Source organism: Andrographis paniculata, unplaced genomic scaffold, assembly GCF_009805555.1.
Source record: "Andrographis paniculata isolate CXL003 unplaced genomic scaffold, ASM980555v1 Contig11END, whole genome shotgun sequence".
NCBI lineage: Eukaryota > Viridiplantae > Streptophyta > Magnoliopsida > Lamiales > Acanthaceae > Andrographis > Andrographis paniculata.
Window position 1 is genome coordinate 1564035 of NW_026137391.1, and position 20360 is coordinate 1584394.

General features: G+C 32.5%; 3 protein-coding genes across 3 annotated transcripts; all 3 read left to right on the plus strand.

Annotated features, from left to right (window-relative positions):
- The first annotated feature begins 2672 nt into the window (after nt 1–2672).
- Nucleotides 2673–6347, plus strand: LOC127247523 (secologanin synthase-like). Its single transcript, XM_051269390.1, has 5 exons — nt 2673–2965; nt 3837–4063; nt 4273–4523; nt 4918–5302; nt 5714–6347. Exons 1-5 carry the CDS (start codon nt 2701–2703, stop codon nt 6137–6139), a joined length of 1554 nt encoding a protein of 517 aa, XP_051125347.1. The 5' UTR covers nt 2673–2700; the 3' UTR covers nt 6140–6347.
- Nucleotides 6348–7211: 864 nt separating this feature from the next.
- On the plus strand, nt 7212–10022 carry LOC127250945 (photosynthetic NDH subunit of subcomplex B 5, chloroplastic). Its single transcript, XM_051274443.1, has 5 exons — nt 7212–7496; nt 7572–7632; nt 9138–9200; nt 9513–9571; nt 9680–10022. Exons 1-5 carry the CDS (start codon nt 7239–7241, stop codon nt 9908–9910), a joined length of 672 nt encoding a protein of 223 aa, XP_051130400.1. The 5' UTR covers nt 7212–7238; the 3' UTR covers nt 9911–10022.
- Nucleotides 10023–11119: 1097 nt separating this feature from the next.
- LOC127250456 (putative ion channel POLLUX-like 2) lies at nt 11120–19516 on the plus strand. The gene is made up of 25 exons (XM_051273758.1): nt 11120–11411; nt 11500–11610; nt 12534–12610; nt 12807–12922; nt 14069–14358; nt 14538–14609; nt 14803–14878; nt 15000–15098; nt 15181–15335; nt 15423–15527; nt 15769–15855; nt 16009–16093; nt 16160–16307; nt 16389–16465; nt 16560–16640; nt 16711–16905; nt 16973–17086; nt 17176–17268; nt 17348–17474; nt 17552–17628; nt 17773–17820; nt 18037–18106; nt 18183–18256; nt 19043–19153; nt 19226–19516. The coding sequence occupies exons 1-25, from the start codon at nt 11332–11334 to the stop codon at nt 19325–19327; spliced, it is 2670 nt and encodes an 889-aa protein (XP_051129715.1). The 5' UTR covers nt 11120–11331; the 3' UTR covers nt 19328–19516.
- The last annotated feature ends 844 nt before the right edge of the window (nt 19517–20360 follow it).

Sequence of the window (20360 nt, forward strand, 5' to 3'; positions counted from 1 at the left end):
AAGAAGTATGAATAAAAGACTTTTCTGCCCTTTTAAGTGTATTAGTGTAAAAGGTAGTGACATTTGTTTAATAATAATGAAAAAATAAGATAATTTTACAGTGATATGAGTATTTATGAAAATGAGACTATTATTTTGATACGGACAAAAAAGATAAACTAGACTATTGTATTTAGACGGAAAACGTATATAATAACACAAATATAGTATTTGCTTTCTGACGGAATCCTAATTCCATCAAATTAATATACTATATTATCTGTTTTGTAACGAATTTATAATTATTTTGTGCTAATTTAATCAAATCAGCATATAGGGGTGTCAATTCGTATTTTTGGGTCGTATTCGTGTCGGGTTGAGCCATGGTGATAATAAAAAAACTGTCAACCTGAACCCGAAATCTGACCTAAAACCCTAGACCCAAACACGACACGAATTTTTTCAGGTCGGGTTCAGATTGACCTGAATTAGTTTCAGATCACCCGAAACCCGAACAAACCGGATGCAAACCCGACACGAAACAAACCCGAAAATTTTAAGAAAAATTAAATTGACCTAAAAAATATCATTTTTATTTTTATTTTTATATTATTTATAAAATAATATAAATATTATAAATTAAAATAATAATAATAAAAATTTCAGGTTAACCCGAAACACGAAACCCAAAATCTAACCTGATTTTTATATTTCAGGTTATCAGGTCAACCCAAAACACGACACGAATTTTTTTCATTTCGGATTCGGATCGACTTGATTTTTTTCAAATCCGAAATATCCAAATCCAAACCTGAAAAATTTCAGGTCGAACGAGTTCAATTTTTCGGGTCGGATTTACTTTTGACACCCCTATCAACATAGCACTTAAACCGCGGCCTACATTAGGTGATGGGAAATTGTTTTTAAGGTTCTATTGTGGAACGATATTGTGTACTTTTTCATTTGTGTAATTGAGACATTTATTCTTACTTGCTTTGAGCCCATACAACTTTAATTTTCTCAAAAAATATTATTATACAATGTTCAAAATATTCAATTTTAAATTTAGTAAGTCTATATCTGATCTTATTTACTTAGATTTCAGTCTATCGAGTCTGTTTTGTATTAGCTATATATAGACTCTTTATTTTGATGATAAAAAAGACAATTTCATTATTTTCTCCCAAAATTTCTAACTTACAATATTAAAATTTTTCGGGTGAAATTTTGGCATATTTAGTTATTGATTTTTTTTTTTTAATAATAATAAAGACGTGAAATTTTATAAAAATAAAGATATTATTTTTACAATGACCATAGTACGGATGTAATGTAGGGCAAGGGGCTGCAGCCCCCTCACTCCACCCCACCTCCTTATTTATTATTATATATATTTTTTAAATATGTGTATATTTAAAATTGATAAAAAAAAAAATTAAAAATTAAAAATTATATAATTTAAATTAAAATTATTAATATTATTATTTAGTATGTATAATTTTAAATAAAAAATATTATATTAAAATATTATTTAAATAAAAAATTAAATATAATATTTAAATTAAAATTAAAATCAAATAAATTTTTAATTGTGAAAATAAAATAATTTTAATGTTTTTTTATTCAAAGTAAAAATTTCTCTTAACAAATAAATATTTTACTTGTCAATTTCAAATAATAATGAAAAAAAAATATCTACAGTATATAAACACGTTATTATTTATCAATATTTTTAAAAACATTCAACAAATGTATATGATATTGCAATTTACTAAGCAATGATTAGTTCTAACCAATATAATAATTAGCATAATCTTTTTATATATATTTTTATATGTATAAATTAAATAAACTTTATTATTTTGAATATTAGCTCCCTCTTCAGCTAAATTCTGGTTCGTTCTTAAATTTGTTTGTTTAATATTTTAATTTAAAAAATATATTTATGTAAAATGTTAAGTTAATAATATAAAAAATAATATTTTATATTGAAAACTAATTTTTTATGAAAAAAATAAAATATATATTGTACATATATAAAATTGTGTCATTAAATTTTTTTGTGGGACAAACAAACTTGTATTTAAACAATGCCATTCTTTTCAACCCCACCTATTGTTATATTTTAAAAGTATCATACCAAATATATATTTTTATATCTAAAATATTACATTGAATTTGTCTTTTTAAAAAATATATATAATATATATCTTTTATGTTTCAATGTAGTTCGAGCAATATCAAACTATTTATATCATTTTAAAAATTTTATTTTTACTACTTTAAAGAATTCAAAATACCAAACACACCCAACGATATAGCAAAAATAAAATACAAACTTCTGGCAGGTGAACTTATGATTACAAGATCACGAGTTTAAAAATCGATGTTTTCTTGATTTATCTTGTCACATACTAGAATTTATTTAGTTTGCTTTATTCTACCGACATAATTTGTAGATTAATTTTTTTTTCAATATATATTCTAAGAGCAACGATGACAAATTTCGACATAAAAATACTTGAAGCTCGAGGGACACGAGTGAAAGAAAAAATAATTCTCAATACTCCAAACCAAGCCCACATATAGACGTAACATATATAGGACAAATCCACAATAATTGAATAAATTTAAATATCTACATATGTAAGTATATAAATAGAACATATGAAGAGTAGGGACATACACACAAATTCGACTTAAAAAATATCGAAAACAATTATGTGGCAATTTGTAGCAATCTCGATTCTTACAGTGTTCTTGGTATGGCTATGGAAGGTGTTCGACATTTTCTGGCTCGAGCCTCGAAGGATCGAAAAAATATTGCGAAAACAAGGCTTCAACGGGAACCCCTACCGGCCCCCCTTTGGCGACACCACCGAGATTCAAGAGATGTACGCCGATGTACTTTCCCGGCCTCTCGGGCTTCATGAAGATATTATTCCTCGCGTCATGCCTCACGTGCAAAAAACCATAAACCAATACGGTATGGTATAGTTCGCATCAATATACAAAATACTTGAAGATTATATAATACTGACTCTGTCTATTTAATAAGTTTACATTTACCTTTTACATCATTGTATTTAACATCTAGGGTGTGTTTGTTTGGGGGTTTGGATTTTTAGTTGGAATTTGAATAGTAAAAAATTTGAATTGAAATAGTTGTATAATGTGATATAAATAGGTATCGATGTGATGTTTTGAATGTAAAAATTGATTTTTAGTATAGTATAAAAAACGAAAAATAAGTGTTTGATTTGATGTTTTTGGAGGGAAAAAATTGGGTGAATAGTTTAAATCTTTACAAATCTTCCAAACAAACACATTTTATAATATCATTATATTTGTCTAATTTTTTATACAAGTGTCATTATATTTGTATCACAAGACACTAATAAAAATATTTTTATATATATATTTTTTTTATCTTGATTTGTATTATCTTTTGATATAATAATTAATATTTAGAGATTAACATACAAAAAAAGTAAATATAAAGTTTCAAAGTGGATGGAGGTAGTGTATAATTAATAATGCATTTTTCTACGAGATTTGGTTTTTTTTCGACACAAATTTGACAAGCCATATTTTATTATCGTATCTTTCATAAGAAAAAAAATGAAAAAAAAGTCTTGAATGAAATGTTCATTTAACATAATACCAGAGCGGGAGATCCCGTATCCTTTGTAAAAAATTGTCCGCATGCAAGGTTCGCATGGCGTAAATCCACATTGCACGTAAGATGGTCATTTAGCGTAGAAGAACTATGATAGAAAAGTTTTTTATGAAAAAAGAAAAAGTATCGAATATGTTTATCGATCATGGTTGAAGCATGGATGCCTTTTATGTGATAGGTAAGAACTCGTTCACGTGGATGGGGCCGAGGCCACGGATATATGTGACCGATCCCCAATCGATGAGGGAGATTATGTTGAGGCACGTCGTCTTCAACAAGAACTTCAAGGTTTCGAACAAAATGATCAAGCTTCTTGTCCGTGGCGGGCTAATTGAGTTCGAGGAGGAAAAATGGGCGATGCATAGAGCGAAGATGAATCCGGGCTTTCACATGGATAAGCTTAAGGTCGTTCCATTGTTTGTTTGTAAATTATCGTATAAATTACATACATATTAACCGTGTGCTGACATAAATACATTAAATATTGTATGTAAATCGTATTGCATAATTCATCGGCATTTTAGTAAAAATGATTCGATAAATTTACATACGGTTCTCGTATTTATGTATTGAACTTGCTTCATTATTGGACTAAGGTACTTATTTTTCCGTAGAATATGTGCCCAATTTTTGTGGCGCATGCCGAGACCGCTTTTGATAAATGGCGATCGAAACTAAGCAATGGGTCGGGTGTGGTGGACGTGTTCAAGGACATGAAGATCTTCACAGCTTCATCGATCTCCAAAGCATTGTATAGCCGTCCCTTCGACAAAGATATGCAAACGTGTTTCTTCTCGCTTCTTGAGCTATCGCATATGGCGAACAAGAACATCTCCGTCAAATCCCTCGATCTCCCCGGGAAAGAGTGAGATTTTTCTTTAAGCTACAAGTTTTTGCCATGATCGAAATTCATAAATATACTTTAAAGTAGTACTCCCTCCATCCCACATAAATTATCCATATTTTCTATTTTCGTCCGTCTCACATAATTTGTCCTTTCATTTTTTTGAAAATATAATTATACATTTTATTCACATTTTAAATTTCATAATTTATAATTTTCTTACTACTAATTATACTTATCCTAAATTTTCGTATCTACAGTAACCCGGAGAATTTATCCGGAACAGGGACGGAGGGAGTAGTTTTTATGCGAGAGAAACCGAATGAAAACAATAATTGATTCAAATTTTTTTCGATTCCTTCGTAGAACATTAGCCCTTCTCGACTAATATTGTGTCTAACGCTTGAAACATTAGATTGTTGCCTACGCCGATGGTGAAAAAGGGGGAGAAGATGGAAACAGAACTATTTAGTATATTTAGAACGATGATCGTTGAGAGGCTAAAAAAGAGACGGGCCGGATTAAAGGATAAGCAAGATTTAATCGACATATTCATAGATGATCTATACGACGAGAAGAGAGCAAAAGAACTCGATGAAGAAGGAATCATCAACGACGCTGCTGGTAATTGCAAGGTCTTCTCATTTGCCGGATTCGAGACCTCCGCCAATTTGCTTGTCTGGTCTATGATTAGCCTCGCCATCTACCCCGAATGGCAAACTCGCGCCCGAGAAGAGGTCCAAACCGTCCTCTCCGGCCGGAGCAAGCTCGAGTCGGATGATTTGAGCAAGCTCAAACTTGTAAGAAGAATTAGACTCTGTTTATATAGATATTTTTAGAATTTTTTACACTATTCATCTACAGTATATTTTTTTAAAAAATATCGTATCAAATATATATTATTTCTCACCAAATATCATATCAAATGCTTAACTTTTTATCTTAAATTTTCTAAAACCTCAAAACTCCAAAAAAAATTTACGTGTGTACTTGTTGGCGGGGTTTTGGCTTTGCATTTGAGTTTTTAATAGTAAAATTCTGAAATGAAATAGTTGTTTGTTGTGATATAAATATGTATTGATATAGTATTTTGAATGTAAAATTAAAGTTTATTGAGCCTTAATATATGTGTTCGCGAGTTTATTCTTAAAACTTTGTAATAGTCCGTATTGAGCTAAAGTACATCGCCTTTTGGCATTCTACGCATGCAGGTCGGCATGATATTAAACGAGGTGTTGAGGTTCTACCCGCCGGTGTTTGAGCTGTCGAGAGTGGTGGGGGAAGATGCGCAAATCGGGAAGTACGTATTTCCCAAGGGGGTTTTATTACAGCTTCCGCTGATTTTTCTTCATCGGGACAAAAATATTTGGGGACCCGATGCAGATATCTTCAACCCGATGAGGTTCTCGGAAGGTGTCATGAAAGCGGCAAATGGACAAGCCGCGTTCATGCCCTTTGGTTGGGGTCCGAGAATTTGTTTGGGAATGAACTTCTTGTTGATCGAAGCTAAGGTGTTCTTGGCTCAAGCTCTCAATGCGTTTACTTGGGATCTTTCGCCGGAGTACATTCACGCGCCGTTAGCCGCTTTCTCTCTTATGCCGCAACATGGCGCGCCTCTTATGCTCCGTGAAATTTAATTCACTTGGTGCCATCTCGTGGTCTTATGATATCTCCTTTTGGTCGTTGATTGGTTCTGAAACTATGTTGGAATAAAAAAATCTGATTGGTTGTTTTTATTGTTTTTAAAAATACACGAGATGCATATGCTTACTATACTTTGTTCTCTCAATGAAATTGTATGACATTTGTCAAAATAATCAATATTTCAGCATAGTGCTAATAATACATTAAATAATTACAAGCAAATGCAACAAATGAACTACCAGACGGTCATGATAGAGTCTCACATATTATAATCTACCAATTATTTCAGCACAATAAATATATTTATATACTGTATATATTTTATTCAACATATATGTATTGCATTAAATAAAGATGTTTTGTCTTCTTATTTTATATGCTCTGGCTGTAATAAATCATGGTTTACTTGTACAGTAATCATCCTCATATATATATATATATATATATAAACTGTGAGTATGTGACATCTATTTTTTAAATGCCTATTAAATCACACTATAAAAAAATCACACTATAAAAAAATTATAGTGAACTTTTGAAGTGAGTATTAAATCACACTATAAAAAAATTATGGTGTCACATTATAAAAAAATTATTTTTCTACATATTTGTATATACATGTATATATCTACGTATACTCAAATGTACACATGAATGTATACGTACGCATAGATACATTTCTTATACATATATATATATATTTTTTCAATTATTTTTAATTGAGATATTTTAGAATCTATGCAACTTTCCTTCTCTTATGTTTATTTTATTATTATTATTTTATTCACTTTTACCATTTTAATTATAATTTACAAACTAAACCATAGGACTGAATATTAAATAAAAATATCCTACAAATTCAAGAAAATTACAGTTTGGTCCTTAAAAGGATAAGACACGAAACGGTTCTTCATCACTCAATTCATACAGGCCGCGAAAGCACGTAACGAAAGTAACAGCCCAATTGCACGAGACACGTGGCGAAATATAATTGGACGGTCACACACACAAAAAACACACCTCAGTAGCTCAATCATCGTCGCCCCGTTCGGATAAATAACGAAAATCAACCCCACGTTGAACGAACCAATAATGGCGGGCTCATCATCCACAATCGCAGTTCTCCAAACAAATTCAATCCCCAAAAGCTTCTCCCACGACAAATCTTCTGAACTGCACCAAACCAAGAGAAGGAGCTTCACCGCGAGAATCCGGCACTCGACTTCCCCGAGAATCGGAGTACATTTCGGCCGACGTAATCCGACGAAGCTGTCGGCGGGGCTGACGGAGATAGAACCTGACCTTAACGAAGATCCGAGGGACGTTTGGGCGACCAATGGAATCGATGCGGTATTTTCCTTTCTCAATTTCAGCTGAATTTTTACTCTCTCGGCGATTTCAAAATTCTAGGGTTTTTTTTTTTAGGAGGATTTTGTGTACGGGATTTACGACGGGCATCATACCTTCTTCGAAAGCGACGATAAAGGTATGGAAAAGTCAATTTTAATATTGAAGTATGTATACATTGAGTTTTGTGTTCTGTGTTCTGCTAGAAGCTTTAGGATTATCTGTGCTAGTTTCTCATCGATAGGATCTTTCTTACCCTCAGAAAATTTTCTAAGTGTATGGATGTTAGGATATTTGAGCAATCCGAATAAACAACATTGTTATACAAAGTAAGAACTGATTCGAGGAGGTTTTGCAGCTACATGATCGATAAGTTAACTGGATAGCATAAATTGTGTAGCATGAGGTTCTGTTCACGCGTGAGGTTCTGTTCATGCAGCATTTTGAGATGAATTTTTAGATGAATTAATTTTTTATATATGGTACTAGAAATTGTTGCAAAAATATAAAAATATATTATTTTAAGTTGAATATTTAATTTTTTTAATAAGTATTTGAAGGTTTTTTTACTTTTTGATTTTTATGAAAAACAGTTTATTTTACTTATAATTATTTTTTTTGAGAATTGCAATCGAAAAATAGTGTTGTGATCACAGAGCGTCTTAGTTTTTTTTTGGGGTAATTGGTGTTAGAAAATTAGCCACGAAAAGATTAATTCAATGTGGTAAATAGCGGAGTCGAAGATAGATCCTATTTCCACAACATTAATTACTCTTTAACTAACTTATGGTCTGTTTGGTTGGCTTCCCGAACCCGTTTAGCACTATGTTCTCAATTTTCTTTTAAAAATATTACATCATATGAGATCCATTTAAAATTCATTCCAAATTTTATATTTCTTTTTCAACTCAATAAACAAATATATTTATATTCATTCAATTTTTATTTTTTTCTTATCTTTTTCTTCAGTAAACAAATATATTTATATTCATTCAAAACTCTCTATTTATTGTAATTATATAAAATTTTATTCCTTACTGTTAAGTATCCTACATTGGATGTAATGTTGGGATTCTCTTACCTTACAAGGGGTGAAGGGCTACTCCACTTACAGCCAATTGGTTTTAAGTTGGAACCCCGGATCCCTATATCATTGTATTTTATATATTTTATTAAATACACATCTTTTCAATTTTCTTTAATTATATATATATTACATCATGAATTAAATATTAATTAAATAAATCACTCCCAACCCAACTTACAACTCAATAAGTAAGTAAGGGTGCGTTTGGTTACCAAACCATTGTTTAGGCAACTAAAAGTAAGGGATAGTCTGGTGTAGAGGTGGACTCGTGACTTTAAAATCATAGGTTTCGTCTAGGATGATTTGTCCATATACGTTAATAGCCTAGTTTAATATCTCTTATATTGTGCTGAAATCAGAAAAAAAAAAAAAAAAAAAAAAAAAAAAAAAAATCAGTTCGATTCGAGTATTTTCTACATAAGATATGTCGGGGGTTATGCTCTCTATAGTAATGAAACTTGCTGTCCATAGTTTCTTCATGTTTTTATTCATTGATCTTGACACAAAAATTCCGATTGCATTTGATCAGAGATAATCAACATCAATTTCATTTGCAGCGTCGTTTTGGGAATTGGTTTCTAAAGACTACTGGGCAGTCGGACCTCCCACAGGATTTCAGGGTAAAAAGTTATTGTAATTTTCCATAGACAAGTGACACTTATTTTTCTCTTCGTCCGCCTCTAAGGGTCACATTTACCTTTTGCATCGTTTTACTTAACATTAAAAATATCTTGTATAATTTTTTGTATAAATGTCATTCTATTAGTATTATAAGACACTAATTAAAGTATTTTTTGCAATTTTTTCTTAATTTGTACTATATTTTGATATAATAATTAATATTAAAAAATCAACACGCAAAAAGTAAATGAAACCCTTAGAGCCGGACGGAGGTAGTATTTTATCTTAGTAAAATTAATCGTTGTGCTTAGGTGTCATGTCATGGCTATTCCCCCCTGCAATTGCGGCCGGGATGTATTTCAATGCGCCGGTAATGTAGTGAAGATTATTACAATCCTTAAACCTTGTACCTATCTTCGACCATTGTATGTTAAGAATTATCGCTTTTTTTTTTTTTTTTTCGTGATTGTCTGTGCAGGGAGAGTATTTGTACATCGGCGCAGCTGTGTTTACGGTGATTTTCTGTGCGATTGAGATGAACAAGCCGAGCGAGCCGCACAACTTTGAGCCGGAAATATACAACATGGAGCGAGGGGCTCGCGACAAGTTGATCGCGGATTATAACACGATGGATAAATGGGAATTCAACGAGAAGTATGGAGACGTGTGGGATTTCACCGTTCAGAAGGATGACATTGCAAAGAGATAAAAGTATCTATACATGTATATGTATATGTATGTATAGGTTTGTGTATGCTAAATTTTTATATAGAAATGTTTCTTGATAAATCCAAAAGCCAAAATGGTAAGTTGAATCGTTATCTTCTTGCAGGCAGCAGTTACTGTGTTGACGGACAATATATAATATTATAGTCTCAGTACAATACATGCAACAATTAATATTAGTAATATAACATATTTTTATACACCACAACGCTCTAATTATGAACAGACAATGTGAGTTGATTTTCTCGAACTAGCACCACCAAACCATAAATACTAAATTTTATAATTCAATATAATGCTTTACTAAAATAAATAGCTCACGATATAGGTTAATCTCAACAAATTGTACACATCACAAGATATTATTTTATTTAAAACATGTAAATATTATGTTAGTTAAAAGTTTATATTGTCAGTCTATTTATTATATTTCGACTAATTTATCACAATCAACACTTGAACACAAGCATCACAACATACTCTCTTTTTTAGTTGAATTTATTTTAATCAAAAATATTTATCTTTTTAATTGTTATAGTAAAAAAAATGTATTATAATATTAAAATATTTTTAATTTTTATCTAAATTATAGATATACCATTATATAAATACATAAAATATAGAAGGTAAAAATATAAAAATTATCTATACACTCAAATAACTAATAAAATGCTATTATTTTACAATTTACTACAAAAATTTAAAAAAGCACATCGGTCTTGGGATGAAAGGAGTAAAAAATACTCCTTCATTTAATTTTTTCTTTTTTTTTTTTTTAGAAATATAATTTATAATTACTTTTATTAAATTATAATTATTTTTATTAATATATTTCTAAATTATTTATTAATTATCTAATACCCTGTATCTAAGTAATTTAAATGGAACGGAGGGACTATCTCCAATTGTTAGCATATGTCAACTAATTAGATCTATATTATGTAAATTGAAATTATATAGTATTTTATTTATTTTTATGTGAAGATTTGGGTTTTGTTCTTCCAAATTAGATACGTTTATTATTTTTATATTATCTATATATTTATCCCCTAAAAAAAAAATTAGCCTAAAATGGTATTGTCTCGTTAACAATTATTTAATTTTATTTTTGAATTATTATATTTACAACTATCATTAAAAATAAAATATAAAAATCACCATTGAGCAAGTCCAACTGCATTTTGCCATCAACAAACTACACAGGGAAGGAGAGGAGAGGAGAGGGAGAGCAGCCCAAACCCCATGTGAATGTGATGTGCAGTTCAGGCGGCAACCAATGAACCCATCACCAGACCTGCTCTGCTCCTACTAGATTCCTTTCGATTCCAATTAATCCCATCTCATCTATCAAAACATCCAAATCGTGTTGTACAACGACGATGACAACAATGTCGCTTATCGATTATGTTCGAGAGACCAATCTTGTGTTTTCAGGGGTCCCTCCACTTTCCTATGGCTTCTGAGGCATGCGTTTGTCTGGGTGGGTGCGTTTGCTCATTTCATTTCGATACACACAAATTGCCCCACTTTCATTTTCTTCCATTTCTATGTTTGATGTGATATATACGAAAGGAAATCCACCTCCAACGAACAAAGGAACAGTGAGGAGATGCTGCAATTGCACGCCTTGAGGCCGTGGATTTCATCCCCAGGTTCAGAATCGAGTTGGATTTATTATAAGAGGTGAATTCTGTATCTGAAATTCGACAATTGAGCAACTTTCGAACTTTGCGTTGATCAACAATGGCCTTTTTGTCGATAAATTGCCAGTGTGAAGAGAATGCATATATTATGTTTGTGAAAATGTCTTAACCAATTTCGGGTCTGTTTTTAATTGTTTTAGCCTGTATATGTGTATTCCCACACTATATTTCTGTTTTACTACTGAGAATTCCGAGTGTGGAATTGTATTGGCGATAATTATCACTTGTTTGAAGATTTGAAAATTAATGAAGATTCGGGAATTGAATTTCAGATGGTATGTTGGCTCAATAGAGTATCATAACTTTGTTAAATGAAATTGTTTGTGTTGTCAGGCGTGTTGGGCTCGGTTTAGATAAAAGTTTTGAAAAAAAATTGGTAATAGTAAAAAGTTCTGTATTTGATACAATGTTTTGTTGAGTAAAGAAAATATTTTTGAGATTTTTTTTTTTTTTTTAAAAAAAAGTCATTGTTGATGAATAGTGTCAAAAGTTCCAAAGTGTTATTATAAAAGTTTAAATGGGAAATAGTTTTTTGATGTAATATTATTTAGAGGGAAATTTATGTTACTGTAGAGTTAATAGTGAAAATGATTTCGAAAACATTAAGAACCACAATTTTTTTTTTCCCATGGCAATCGTAACTTTTTTTTTTTTATGACAATGGTGATCATAACTTTAGGTGTCTTGCTTTTGTCTTCTTTGCAGTCAGGTGATGTCCCGACACCTGATGAGTTCATTTACAATTTTATTTTTGCTCTAAACTTACAAGAAAAAGATCAATGGTTTATAATCCTTAGTAACAATACTTTTAGGTGCACTCACCTCATTTGTAAGTGTTAACGATAGGGAGATTCTGAGGCTGTATAAATCTTTCCAAGCTGACAATGTTGTAATGGTTTTCAGAAAGTCAAGGCTACTTCCCCATGGATGGATCCCTGTTTCGATCATTCTTGTAGATAATTTGTTAATAAACAATACAGGTGAGTTTGGTTTGCATCGAACTACAAGTTTCCGTTAGGTGACACAGTAACTTTATACGCCAAGAATAACAAACATTAAGGCATTATTACAACTTATGATTGCCTCCACCACAATACCTACTTAATTCACTCACTGAGTATTCATTTATTAATCTATCATGTTTTATTCAAATTTTGGATCTGCTAACTTTGCCAGAAAAATGGAACGCAAGTACGAGAATCTCATGGAAGTTGGACCGTCGAATGAGAGTTAATAGTTTGAGCAAGCTGAATTGTAACCCGACGGAGATTGATTCATGCAATGGTTTTAAGGTACATGTATTTCAATAATTGGTGTCATCACTGAATTTTTTAGTTTTTAGTTGTGTAGAACAATTAGAATGGGTTTGGTATGTTAGTTAGCATTCACATAATGTTCGTGTTTTTGAAAGATTGAATAAATATATTATTCAGAGAGATATCTGTGGGCTTCACCTACATTTTTGTTAAATGGGTGTGCTTGGAGTAGACAATCAATTTTTACTTGGTTTAGTTAGATTATTGTGTTTACTTGTCCTTTGGGATGTTGTGGGTGTTTTGAAAATGCTTGTCGGATGCGACCTTTTGTATAAGGTTTAGTGTTGTATATTATGTACTTTGGTGGGATTTCTACTTCGAGTGTAGCAAAAAGGGTGTTGAAAACACAAAAGGAACAAAGCATAGGTTTCTTCAATGTGATCCCTTGTACCATGGCTTAAATAATTATGTTCTGTTTATATATGTTGTGGAAGTATTTTAGAATTTGGATTTTTGGAATAGTAAAAAGTGAATATAAAATAGGTATTTGATTTGATGTAAATAGGTGTTGAATATGATGTTTTGTATCTAAAATAGGTTTTCATTGTAACATTTAAGATAAAAAATAGTGTGTTTGATTTGATATTGTTAGGAGAAATTTTCATGAATAGTAAAAATCTTGTAGAAAACCCCAATCAATTAGTGTCCATAGTTTTAGAGGTGCTTTTGTTGTAAGGTATGGGAAATCTTGAAAGTATTACAGGGAATGATATTCTATATGTTTATGTTGACTTTTATTATTATGTATATATATATATATTGTATATTATACATTGTATTTTTTGGGTAATATTTTTGAAGAATTGTGTATATTAAAAACACTAATACATAGGTATTTGATATGATCTTTTTTTAAAAAAAAGTACTATTGAGCAATGCCAGAAGTAATTTAGAAATATATTAAACAGAGCCATAAATAATTATTATTGTGCTTTCAAATAATTTTTTTTCATTGTTATTCACTCAATGATTGGGTCTTTGTCTTGCTTTAAAAGTTTGTGAAATAAGCTCATGTTTGGTTACCGGACCCTGTAGTTTTTTCAATGTGATGTAGAATTCCACTTTTTTCCTCCATAATTGCTAGAAAGTATCTGTGCAACTAATGACGGATTAGAATTATAGGCTGCACAGGTTTGTGGAGCTAAATTCATGATGGCATCCCTTTCGTCATGTTTTAGATCAATACTTCCAAATAGTGAAGATACAGTGATGAAAGCACTCCATGAAGCAGTCACCTATGCAATTCGAACAATTACAGCTTCAAATTCACCCTTTGGTTGTATGTCTAATTCCCTTAGTAAGCCGGCGCCACTCCATTTGGATGTTTCTCTTCCTTCATTGCAAGACATCAAATGGAATTTTGCTCGACTAGCTTATTTGTTCAACACGCAACTCGAGAGAAATGTTGCCATGTAAGTGTAACAAAATTCATTTCTCACTTACACTGTTTTCAATTAATTTTGTGTACTGTCACTTGGTTATGCTTTTTTGTTTCTTGAAAAGTGTATACTGCTAATCTCTGGTTGTTCGATTTCTTTAATTTACTTTATGCTTTATATATAACTTACAAAATCACAATGTGGGTTTTCAGGATATTTATCGTGCTCCTCGCTGCATGCTTCTCATTTGTCATTATTGGAGGCTTCCTCTTCTTTAAGTTCAGGTTAAGTTTCTCCATACATTCATAAAACAATGCTAACAATCTTAGGTTATGAATGTTTGTTCCACAGGCAATCTTCTGTTTCCAATCCTTTTAACCTTGGTTGTCGTCAAATCATATTATCTAATACAAAATGTACATTACCTCCCCCCTGTCTTATCATTTAATGCGTAATGATTAATAAGGATAAATACAGGGGTAGCACCCACTCTCTCGAGGATTGCTTTTGGGAGGCTTGGGCTTGCCTGTGTTCATCATCTACTCATCTCAAAGTACGATAACATCTTTCTCAATCTGGTCACCATTACATACAATCTAGCTCGTTTATTGCTAGATGATGAATTAACATAGTAATGTCTACGGCAAAATACCATTGTCTGACTACAACCACAGCAACGGACTCGAATTGAACGTGTGATTGGCTTTGTTCTTGCAATATGGGGCATACTATTCTATTCCCGGCTGTTGAGCACGATGACTGAACAATTGAGGGTAATTTCTTTAGAAAAAAACATTTACGCTTTGCTAGTTCAACAGGATCATACATTCATACTCCTCATAAGCATTTCGATAGAACAATATGCACAGGATCAGAGAAGGGGCACAAATGCAAGTTTTAGAGGCAGATCATATAATTATTTGTGGGGTTAATAGTCGTCTCAGCTTTATATTGAAGCAGCTGAACAAGTATCACGAATTTGCCATTCGCTTGGGCTCTGCTACTGCTAGGTGGTTGCTGCTCTCTGTGATTTATCAAATCTTGGAAATGGTTTCGAGACAGTACTGTGCTTACTGTATTTAAATGCGTGCTTGCAGAAAACAACGTATTCTTCTTTTGTCTGACCTTCCAAGGAAGCAGATGGACAGAGTAGCGGACAACATGGCCAAAGATCTCTATCATATTGATATTTTAACAAAAAGGTATATTCCATTAACCGAAGTAATATTATGCTTATGCTTAGGAATGGTTATATGAATTGGAACTCGTACATCCAAGTATGCACATTTGTGCATATGGCTATACTGTAGGCCAAAGATCTGTAAATCATATTTGACATTCCTTCAGTTTCACGAATGTGGTTTGAAATATGCAACAACAGACGTAAATTTATGTTTATGGATTTCTATACCTTTATCACAAACCTAAACTCCCCTCTTGCAGTTGTAGTCTAAGTTTAACAAAATCCTTCGAGAGAGCCGCAGCCAATAAAGCACGCGCTATAATCATATTACCAACCAAGGAAGATAGGTGCGTATTAGATCGTGATTTCCTTGTTATTTGCAATTATGCTATTCATGTTTCTTGTTTTTTGTGGATAATGTATACATAAATAATAAAGTGAAATAGACTATGATGCAATGCATAAGATGCCGCAATTTATTAGCTATTTTATTCATTCAGGTATGAAGTCGACTCCGATGCATTTCTATCTGTACTTGCTCTTCAACCCCTTGCTCTGATGGGCTCTGTGCCTACTGTAGTCGAGGTAGTTTCTTGATCTTTTTTGTTCTTGTATTACAATGCGCAAGCTTTATTCTATTTTTGTGGTAAGGTTTCTAGTCCAAATACAAGCGAGCTTTTGAAGTCCATCTCCGGCTTGAAAGTGGAACCTGTGGAGAATGTTACGTCTAAGTTATTTGTTCAGTGCTCCCGGCAGAAAGGACTTATAAAGATATACAAACACTTGCTCAATTATCGAAGTATGTCCACTTCTTTAGTTTTATCAAAAACTTATTTGGTCTGATATAATTTTGTGTAGTAATGGATATCTTGAATGTCAGAAAATGTATTCAATCTATGCAATTTTCCTCATTTAGAAGGACTGACTTACAGGCAATTGAGACGCGGGTTTCAAGAGGTAAAACCATAAACCATTACAATTTTCTTTGATGCATTGATGATACGCTAAACTGGCTGTTTTGCAAGTTAATTCTTGGTTTCATTACTTTCAGGCCGTTGTATGTGGTCTTTATCGAGGTGGACAGATTTATTTTCACCCAAAAGACAATGAAGTTCTGAAAGAAACTGACAAGGTACAGAACCGAGTTGTCGTCAGCAATCCCTCTTTCGATCGCCAATGTTTGCAATTCATTTCACTTGCAGGTGTTATTCATTTCGCCTGTGCATGGGAAGAAGAAACCGCAGCTCTCATATCCACAAGACGCCAAAGAATGTATTAGCATAATCAGTAACTCGGAAACTGCTACGAAAAACAGCGAATCTCCCCTGAATAGAGCTCGCGATGTTACAAAAAGGCTGGAAAGTATTGTCAGAAGACCACAAAGATCGCGCTCAAAGGTATACATATGTATCTTCCAACTGATGTTTATGATGGTCCTGATATTTGTCAATTTTCTGCACACAGGCATCCGATTGGAACCTTGGACCGAAAGAGTATGTACTAGTGGTGGGATGGCGCCCCGATGTCGTACAAATGATTGAAGAATACGACAACTATCTTGGACCTGGCAGTGTGTTGGTAAAATTTTTGCCGAAATTTGTCACTGCTAAATATACGCGCATCCCCAAATTAACTGAATTATGTTTAATTGTTATGTATAAGTGCAGGAAATATTGTCGGAGGTTTCGTTGGATGAAAGACGAAAAGCATGCGAGCGTGCTGGTCAAGGAAAGCTGAAAAACATATCCGTGTCGCATAGGGTAAAAGTGCAGTCTTTGTGTTTTCTTGTGCTTTTCTTGTTTGCCGACAAATGAGTTTCTCAGCTTGTGTTTTTCATAGGTCGGAAATTCTATGGACTATGAAACATTGAAGGAAACCATTATTAACATTCAACGGTCCTTCAAGAAAGGCAAAGATTTCCCATTTTCAGTTGCTGTAGTTTCTGCTAAAGAGTGGCAAGTTGGAGGTAGAATCAATTTGCCTTAGGCTTAATTTACGTTTGAAAAATCACTTTTCATGTATTTTAGTGTTTTTTTGGTTTAGATCCATCGAGAGCGGATAAAAACTCCGCGTATTCACTCCTCCTTGTTGAAAATATTTGCGGTAAACTTGGAATAAAGGTGCGCCTTCTTGAACTATTTTGATGGTTGAATTTTAATCTCTTCGCCAGTCGAAGGAGCTCAATCTTTTGCTCATTACTTCTTGGTTATGCATATATATATATATTTCCTTAGGTTTGAGTAACTTTCTTCGATTACTTGTAGGTGCAAAACCTTGTTGCCGAAATTGTGGATTCAAAATTGGGGAAACAGGTAACAAAAAATTTTGAAATAGTAAAAGATTAGTATTTGATGCGTTTGTTTTTTAAAAAGTTACTGGAGATGAATAGGATCAAAAGTTTAAAAAATGTCTTGCAAACAGACCTTCTTGTCGTCATTAATGAATTATATATTTGTTCATACATATCCATATGTCCCGGCTTCTTACATTTTCTTGCGCATCGGTTTCCCTTCGACTTGTCTATGCAGATCACACGGTTCAGACCATCTCTCACGTACATTGCAGCCGAGGAAGTAATGAGCCTCGTGACTGCTCAAGGTCTTGATTTCCATATTAATTCCTAATGAATTTCATACTCCATCGTGTCTCACACCGTCATCTTTCCAATTTGCAGTGGCTGAAAACAGCGAACTAAACGAAGTCTGGAAAGACATCCTAAACGCCGAGGGAGATGAAATATACGTAAAGGTTATAAATATGCTTGCTTAACTTTTCTTTCTTTTTTCATTGATGGTGTGGAAATTCACCACCGTTATTTTTCGAATGCGCTCTGGATAAATTCCTGACTGAACCTAATAGCCTGCAAACTAGGTCGGCAAAGCAAATTACACTAAGGGTGTATTTGTTTGGGGTTTGGATTTTAAATTATGATTTGAATAGTTATAATGTAATAGGTGTTAATGTGATTTTTGAATGTAAAATTGATTTTTAAAATAATATAAAAAATAAAAAATAGGTGTTTGATTTGATATTTTTTAGAGAAAAATTTGATGAATAGTAAATTTTGGGGAAAATCTTATGAACGAACACACCCTAAGTAAATTATGCGTGACAAGCAAGATCTAGACGCGTTAGGGTTTCAACTTTTTTTTTTTTTTTTCTTTTCTGAATAACGCGCACTGGATAAACCTGCAAATTAGGCCCAACAAGACAAGTCACACTGGGATTAGTAAAAATTTTAAATTGTAACAGTGGTATGACCTGACATAAATAAGTATTGATGTGATGTTTTGAAAATATAAAATTAATTTTTAGTATAATATAAAAAAAAAATAAAAAATAGGTGTTTGATTTGATATTTTTGGGGGAAAAAATTTGGATGAATAGGATTTTGGATAGATCTTTTAAACGAACACATCCTAAGCAAACCATGTGTGACATGTTACTTGTGGCGTCGAGGTTTGAACTTTTGAACAGGCGCGCTATGGTTATAGTGTATTTTTTTTTCATGTGAATGTAATATTTTGTGAACAGGACATTGGCCTGTACATGAAACCGGGAGAGAATCCGTCGTTCAACGAGCTATCAGAGCGCGCAAATCTTCGAAGAGAAGTCGCAATTGGGTACATCAGAAACAACAAGAAGGTACCAAATTAAAGGCTTTGTCTCGATTATACCTTCGCCGCAGAGATCGTTTAGCCCCTTTGATGGTTTCAGGTCATAAATCCGGTTCCAAAATCCGAGCCCCTGAGGCTCGACTCGACGGATTCGTTGATCGTGATATCGGAGCTCGAAGGAGAACAACCAGTAGTTGTGTAATGTTCATTTTTCTCCATTTCTGGAATGGGAAGAAGCCTTCATCTACCTCAGTGTGCCTATCTTGTTTCAATATATTTAAATTATATAGTATATTATATCCAAGTAAATACTTTTACTTTTTTGGTCGTCCAATTATATACTCAAATAATTGGATACGAGTTTTAATAAAAATGAACCATCATTTTTTTATTATTTGTAGTAAAAAAGCAGAGAAAAATAATATATATTTTTTTTTTTGTTTAAAAGAAAAACAAGAATATTGTTTTATAATTAAAAATAAGTAAACATAATTTTGAATGAAGGGAGGAATATTAATTAAAATATTAAATATATGGTACTGTCTAATTTAACTTTCGGTCACATATTCAACTATCAATCAAATGCATCGGTTGTTTCCTTGATTTTAATGATGTTTAGTAAAAAAATAATCGATTCGTCTCGAATTAAAGGGGTTTTCTAGAGTATTGTATTAAATTAAAAAATATTATTTTATTAGTTAGTAAAAGTGTATAAAAGATTTTGATATTTTTGTTTTTATCTTTGTATGTTTGTAGTTTACTTAAAAATTAAAAGTATTTTAGTATTAGTGTATGATTATTATTTTTAATAAAGTAGATACATTGATGTGTGACAGACTAAAAAAAATAGTACTATGAAGGACGAGGAGAGTATAATTTATTTCTAAATAATTTATAAATTGCATAATATGTTATTTTAAAAAAGAGGTAAACTGTTTTTTTTGTCTCGTAACTGACCCCTTATCATTTTATCATTTTAGTCTGTCGCAAACTAGTCCCATAAGTGAAAAATTTTCGCTATTTTAGTCCTCCGGCGCCGGAGACGCCGGCGTGGCTCGCCGGAGACGCCGGCGTGGCTCGCCGGAGGTGACGTGTCCGCCAAGTGTCCCGTCAGGTCAGCGACACCTGGCGGAGCCGGAGACGCCCGCGTGGCTCGCTGGAGGTGACGTGTTCGCCAAGTGTCCCGTCAGGTCAGCGACACCTGGCAGACACGTGGATTTATTTATTTTTTTTCA

Bases quoted from the DNA above. Each gene is read 5' to 3' on its own strand.
- LOC127247523 (XM_051269390.1), top strand. From the start codon at position 2,701: ATGTGGCAATTTGTAGCAATCTCGATTCTTACAGTGTTCTTGGTATGG. The intron at 2,966-3,836 runs GTATGGTATAGT...TTTATGTGATAG, and splicing joins AAAAACCATAAACCAATACG to GTAAGAACTCGTTCACGTGG. The intron at 4,064-4,272 runs GTCGTTCCATTG...ATTTTTCCGTAG, and splicing joins TTCACATGGATAAGCTTAAG to AATATGTGCCCAATTTTTGT.
- LOC127250945 (XM_051274443.1), top strand. From the start codon at position 7,239: ATGGCGGGCTCATCATCCACAATCGCAGTTCTCCAAACAAATTCAATC. The intron at 7,497-7,571 runs GTATTTTCCTTT...TTTTTTTTTTAG, and splicing joins CGACCAATGGAATCGATGCG to GAGGATTTTGTGTACGGGAT. The intron at 9,201-9,512 runs GTAAAAAGTTAT...CGTTGTGCTTAG, and splicing joins ACCTCCCACAGGATTTCAGG to GTGTCATGTCATGGCTATTC.
- LOC127250456 (XM_051273758.1), top strand. From the start codon at position 11,332: ATGTTCGAGAGACCAATCTTGTGTTTTCAGGGGTCCCTCCACTTTCCT. The intron at 11,611-12,533 runs GTGAATTCTGTA...AATGGTTTTCAG, and splicing joins AGTTGGATTTATTATAAGAG to AAAGTCAAGGCTACTTCCCC. The intron at 12,923-14,068 runs GTACATGTATTT...TTAGAATTATAG, and splicing joins ATTCATGCAATGGTTTTAAG to GCTGCACAGGTTTGTGGAGC.